Here is a 7,082-nt window from a genome sequence, read left to right as displayed (position 1 = left end):
AAAAAAAGAAAATATTTCAGGTAATTTTGGGGTAGAAGAGATGGGGATGTTTGAGGGAGATCCAAAGGAGGCTGGAAAAGTGGATACAGAGCATTGACAGTGGAATGCTGAACACTACAGTACGAGAGGGGAAGAGCGTTAAAAGACCTAGTTAGGAGGAAGAAAACGAATGACAATTTGGACTGAATAAAGAGAAATGGGAAGTAGGGAGAATTGAAGAAGGGTTTATTTTAATTTAGGGTGTGAGGTTGTATCTCTTTAAACGAGGCAAACGAGTGTAAGGATTTTAAGTGAATGTCCATATACAAATTATCCATTTACGTGATAGACTACCTACTACTAATAACAATACGATATAGTATCGTGTTATTTTGCCAGGGGTCGGAATGTGGGGTGGCTAACGTACATGCTTACCACCGAGGGGACCCGGGTCCAAATCCTGGAGACAACTAATATTTTTCAGTGGTATCCCAAACCCCACTTAAGGTGCTTTGTGGAGGGCACTTTGAGTGAGTACGCCGTCCGTCGGATGGGACGTTAAACTGCGGACCCCTTGGCGCCTTTCGTTTTGAGTAGGCTAATGCCGACGCCGGGTTTCTCTCCACCCTTCATCCTTCCCTGTCCATCCCCTATGGCGCAAATGACCTTAGCTGTCGGTCGCCTCCCCTAAAAACTACTACTACTGTAGTCTTACCACTTAAATCGACGCAATATCTGATACGAACCAGGAAGGAACAGAAGTAGTATCAACGTAATTTTTAATTTGTGTTTCCCAACGTTTTGGATAGGGCATATAATTTTTGTAGAGGAAAAACATAATTATTGAAAGCCAATCTCAATGTATTCGGGCGATTCAAATTTTTCATAAGCTAAAGAAATAAAAGCTGTCAAACTACGTGACAAGTTTCTAATGAAAGAAAAAAGGCCGATATTAACTAAAATGAGAAAAGCATTAAGTTTTAAGATCATTATACTTCTGCAATTAAACTTTTATCCTCGATTCGAATTTTTTTATTTCTGGAAATGTGTGCACTTTTGCTGCGCATTTATTTATTAACAAAATATGTATTTCCCGACTGACATCCGAGAGATTTCAGGCATTAAAGGAATAATGTATCGCGTTGAAGGATGATATTTTTAAGGCAGTAAAACTATTTATAAATTGTTTCAGATGTTTACAAACATACCTTCACGTTGCCGGTTTTTGAAATATTTCCGATTGAAAACAACCAATATTGCTTGGCCTAATACAGTAGAATCAGTTTAGAGAAAAGTAGTTTATCTAGTGAAAATTTCGTATGAATACGAGGCCTGTCCAATAAATACGCGAACTGAGGCCATAAGAACTTAATTTTGATAAATTTAGTCTACATCGATTTTTTCCTCTTCATAGTACTCTCCATTCGTTGCTATGCACTTATTTTATCTTCTTTTCCACTGTTTAAAGCACCCATGAAAGTCCTCGGCATTTAGGCTTTTTAGTTTTCTCGTCGTTTCTTGCTTTATTGTGTCCACATCTTCCCAATGATGTTCCCTCATCATATTTTTGCATTTTGGGAATAGGAAAAAGTCGCAGGGGCCGAGATCTGGCGAATAAGGAGGATGATCAAGGATGGCGATTGAATATTTTGTCAGAAACTCGCGAAAAATCAATGTTGAATGAGCAGGTGCATTGTCATGGTGAAGGATCCATCCATCGCCTTGAGTCAAATTTGGTCGCACACGACGCACGCGATCTCTCTAACGCTTGAGAACTGCAAGGTACAGGTAGAACTCATTTAGCATTCAGGAAGTTTTTACTGTTAGTTCTTCAAGAAGAAATTCATGATGAACAACACCTTCGACATAAAAAAAACCAGGAGCATGACTTTGAATTTCGGTAGGGTTTTTCTTGATTTTTTGGTTCGATTTAATCCACTTGAAAACGGATGCTTTTTTCAAGGCATTATCACCGTAAACAGCTGTTTACATTTTAGTAATTTCTTCATAACTTTAACGGCACTTCACCAAAAAACTTGATGTTGATTCGTACCCCCGTGATTTCTTCAGTTTCCATTTTCGACAAATAGTAAAAACAAGGACAACAGAAACTACTATAAGTGACACCATACGCACAGCTCGACGATCCGCCAAGCACAGATGGCTAATTGGGTCTCAGGCAACATCTCGGGTCATTGGGTCTCATGCATTGAAAAAAAGACATTACTACCATTCATCCATCGATTTAGTTTGTGAATTAACAATCATATCACAATATTTACATATTGGGTTAGTTCAACCTCAGTGGCGCTCTTATTGTCTAAAGAACTGGCAACTTTGCTCGTACTCGTTTATCGTGACGTCACTTCTTCTTGATAAAATAAATGAATGTGGGCATTTATAGATATAATTTCATATGCAATATGTAAAATTCATTACACATAAAAATGGGACGTTAGAAACTTAAACCTTTGTCACAAAAATTAGCAAAACTAATCAATCACATCCACGCGAATAGGATATCAAAAATCGACATCCATCCAAAAAAGTAGAACATCATTATCAGAACAAATTTATTGTACCTACAAACATCGTCGGAAAGATTATGTTTGTGGCTGGCGGTGTTGCAAAGATATTTTTTTAAATAAATTTGTGATTTTACTGGATCAATGTGTTATTTCAATCAAAAATGAAACATAAGATGAAATGAAATAACTTATTTAAACGTTTTGACAACGAAATAATATTTTAAGTGAATATTTCAATCAGATTCAATTTCGTGCGACAATAATGCTGAGACTTGGTTCGAATTAGCGAGTGTCTTAAAAAAAATAAATTATTGGATAAAACGAAAAAAAAGGAGATTAAAGGTTGAACTTTTTATTTGTTGGAAGCGTTCAAGGTCATTTGAAGGACAATCCCGCTTCTTCAAATGGATGCCCGCCGCTGTTGCTGGCAGATAAGGGGGATGGGACCTAAAGGGGGAGTAATATACGGGTACTGAGGGACAGAGGTTATTTGTTGGGCAACGTGAACGTGGTGGGAGAACGGGCATCAGTGTTGGCATAATCTGTCAAGGGGTTTCAGAGTTCAGTGGTCTAATCCGATGGGCAGTTCGCTGCACTCACATCACCCAAGCAGAGATCGGGACGTCAACGATAAAGCCTTTACACCCGGGGTCACTTACCATTCCGCTCGTATTCGGAAGCTAGTGAATTCATCACCACGTACACGCAGTTTTCCGACCCACCTGGTTTCTCATTGTAGATTTTTATTCCCTGAGTACACGTAAAATGTACATCTACGCAAGCCGCTGGGAAGGTTTGTGGCGGGGAGTGTTAGAGCTCTGATATGGAAAAATGGCATCTTCAATCTATCTGTTCTACACTCAATCTCTCTAACTACATTGATATGATTTCTCCTACCGTAGTACGATGGGGTTAATAATACATTTTCAACATCACTGCTGAAGAGACACCCTTCCGCTTTATGCAAGAGCTTCAATCTAAAAATTAGATTTAGTTTTGACGTAAGCAGGATTAACTAACTATGGATTAAATAACTATGGATATGTAATGATCAGCTCAGTTATGTATTTGTACTGAAAAAATTTGCTTTGCCATGAATGAGAACTAATTTTTCAATTTTAGTATTAATTCATTTATTTATATATACCCTGAAAGCCTCCCCCAGTGTGTGTGGCAGGGGGTGAATACACCAGAATAATTTTACCCGAACATGACCCTACCGCGGTCGATCAATGTTATTTTGATCTCCTATCGTTCGTGGAAAAAATGGCATCTTAAATCTATCTGTTCTACACTTAATCTTTCTAATTTTACTGACATTATCTCTCCTACCGTAGTACAACGGGGGTAATAATACATTTTCCATATCATTGTTAAAGAGACATCCTTCCAATTTATACAAGAGATTAAATTGTAATTTAACCTTCGCTCCGTGAGTGATTCCAAGCCTAGCTCCTCTAATAATTTTGATACACTATCAAGTTTGTCATAACAACGTTAAACAAATCTAGCTCCTCTACGCTGCACGCGATCCAGTTCGGCAATCAATTCAACATCCTGAGGATGTCATATATCGTACTACCAGCATATTCTAAATGAGGCCTAACCAGTGAAAGATGAAATTTATCTTTGATCTTTTCATCACTTTTTAATATAGAGTGCTCTTCTAATAAATTCTAATTTTCTGTTAGCTTGTCCACAAATTTCCCGTATGTGTTACATCCGGGAGAGATCGTTAGTGAGGGTAATGCCTAGGCTTCTCCGATATAAAGTCATCGCCATTTAGTGGAAGTGTATGGACATCGAAAACGTGCGGAAGTGGTGCAGGGAGTTTTTTGATGGCTGGGAAAACGTCCACGATGAGCAGCGGTCGGGGCGGCCGAGTTTGCCGGAAACAACGGTGGCTCCAATTGACGAGATGGTGCGCAATGACCGGAGAATTACCCTTCATGAGATAAAGAAAGGCCTTAATGAAGGGAGTGGCTACTTCTCCGTGCAGAATATTGTGTCGGAGGTCCTCGGGTACAACAAGGTGTCTCACCAAAGGAGTGTGTTTGCATCATGACAATTCACGCCCACATGTGTCATAATAAACGACCACCCTATACAATGAATTCGGCTGGGATATCATCGACCACCCTTATTACCGCCCGGACGTTTCTCCCAGTGACTACAACTTGTTTCCCGCTCTTAAAAAACACCTTGGAGGACAATAAATTCAAGTCAGACGAGGAATTGCAAGAAGCAGTCGTCAGTTGGCTTCGCGACGGAAAAAGGTACGACAAAGTGATGGATCGTCAAGGCGACTATGCAGAAAAATAGCTAAATGCTCAACCTTTCTAAAAATGCACGTTAAGTTGAGAATAGGTTTGACTTTTTATGAAAAGAAAAACAGGATACCTTACTTTTCGAATCGCCCTCGTACTATTAGAATAAACATATCTTATGATAAGAACTCGTGAATTGACAAGAAGTATACTTACAATATTAGCTCTAAAAAAATAAAAAAATCGATACATCTGTCTATTAATTCACTGGCCATAACAGATTCACAAGAAAAATAACTGACCGTTAGCAATATTCATCAAATTGGAAGGAGAGATGGGACTAAATAGAGTGTTTGTTTTGGAAGAAGGTTGAAGAGCGGAGATTGGCGAAGATGGCATAGCGTGGTGTAATTGAGTGAAAACTGCAGGCGAAAAAAAGAAATGGGCCGGAGGATATATGATTAAGGGAAAAAACCTTAAAAATAAGCCTTATTTTCCTCCGGAAGTGCATAGAACCCTTAATAGTGCTTTCAACTCTCGAAGTTGTTATGGTGAATGGAAGCATAAAAAAATCATAATTTAGATGCATAGTAAAATAAAATAGAGTCATTTTCACAGCTAATTACCCATACATTCCCTTGGTTCATTATTTGCCTAACGGATTGAAGGCATTTTTTTACGTCAAAGAAGACGGTGAAATCGGCCGAGAAGGTGATGTCTACGTTTTTTTTTGGTGATACGTAGGATCAGCTGCATCGATTAATTATAAGAAAGATCAAACGATTAATATCATGCGTCGTTATTGAATGTGAACAAATTCTCTTCAATCAGAACAATGAACGGGTGCGCATTCCTGGGAAGTTTTGATAACTAAAATTATTACATTACATTACATTACAGGGGTTTTGATGTGCACAAACTTTGGGGTAACACCTAATTTCAAACACCTACTGGTGAAATATATGTTGAGGGAGGCTTTGCGGCACTTAATGAACAATTTCAGATATAACTTTGCCTGTGTTGCCATGCTAGCGTGCACATCAAAACCCCTTGCGCCTCTGCAGCAGCCCAATTGGCAGTTTCCGCGGCAAAAAAGGTGTGGGTTCAAAAGGAGCTAAAAATGTGGTACACCAAGCGAGACGCCCTGGGCTTTTACCTACATACACTACATATAGAATTGTGTTTTAAACTGCACCACGTTGAATTCCAAGTGTTCGAAGAACGAGTGAGAAACCTGTCCCAAGACATCGGCGAACGGAAACGTAAAGTCATCGACCAAAAACTTTTCCGTCTCTCAAGGAAAGGTAACCACAGTGTCTCATCAACCAGCAATAGGTCCTAACAAACAACTATGGAGAACACCTTCTCCCCGAGAGTAGTGAATTTGTCCAAATGCAATCTCTCGGATCCTGCATTGAATTTACTCCACAAAGGGCTAAAATATGCTCCTGCACTTCCAATTTCCACCAAGACCTACAAAAACTTAGCTGCGGACTGCGAAGTGGCCCTTTCCGGTGAAATTTTGGGCACTAAACAACTCATGGCTGATATCATCTCGGCCGATATGAAGAAGACGCCTAGCAACTTCCAACGCCCATCGACAGACGCAGCCACACTCGAGAATCTATCCACGCAAATAGAAGAGGAGCAACTGACCATCATCAGAGCAGATAACGGAAATAGCATAGTTATCCTGGATAAAGAAAATTACATAAGTAAGTGCCAAGCCTTCATTTCTTCCAACAATTTCGAAATTTTGAAGAAAGACCCCACTGCAGCATACCAAAAGCTTGTTAAAAATGTCATATCTGCATCCGTCAAAGTTTTCAGTGAAAAAGAAAAATTCTACCTGGTTAACATGAACCCACTACCCCCAAGATTATACGGTTTACCCAAACTACACAAACAAGACGTACCAATCAGACCTGTGGTAGCCAGTATGAGTGCACCGGCGCATAAATTATCCTTTACTCTAAATTCAGTCTTTCGCCAACTCTCTGATTTTAAACCGAAATTCAGTATAAAAAATTCGCTTTCCTTAGTGGAACAGCTCCAAAACGTTACCCTACCCCCGAACGCCAAGTTAGTTTCATTTGATGTCCAAAATCTTTTCCCCTCCATCCCGAAACAAGAGGCATTATCTTACGCCCACGACATCCTTTCCAATGCTAATGTAGAGTGCTCGATAAACACCGAGATATGTAAGCTACTCCAACTTTGTGTTGACCAAAACTATTTTTTGTTCAATGGAGGGTATTCCAAGCAAAAGGAAGGATTAGCCATGGGCTCACCATTCTCCCCACTTTTG

General features: G+C 39.5%; 1 protein-coding gene across 1 annotated transcript; it reads left to right on the top strand.

Moving 5' to 3' along the window:
- Positions 1–6,125: 6,125 nt before the first annotated feature.
- LOC139685972 (uncharacterized) lies at positions 6,126–6,489 on the top strand (the record flags this gene model as incomplete). The annotated part of the gene is made up of 1 exon (XM_071583097.1): positions 6,126–6,489. A coding segment is annotated over exon 1 (364 nt), but the record flags the coding sequence as incomplete, so codon positions are not given.
- Positions 6,490–7,082: the final 593 nt, after the last annotated feature.

The sequence above is a fragment of the Hetaerina americana genome, unplaced genomic scaffold (assembly GCF_022747635.1).
Source record: "Hetaerina americana unplaced genomic scaffold, ioHetAmer1.1.p SCAF_1225, whole genome shotgun sequence".
Lineage (NCBI taxonomy): Eukaryota > Metazoa > Arthropoda > Insecta > Odonata > Calopterygidae > Hetaerina > Hetaerina americana.
The sequence above is the reverse complement of the archived record's forward strand: the minus strand, read 5'-3'. Positions and strand labels throughout refer to the sequence as shown.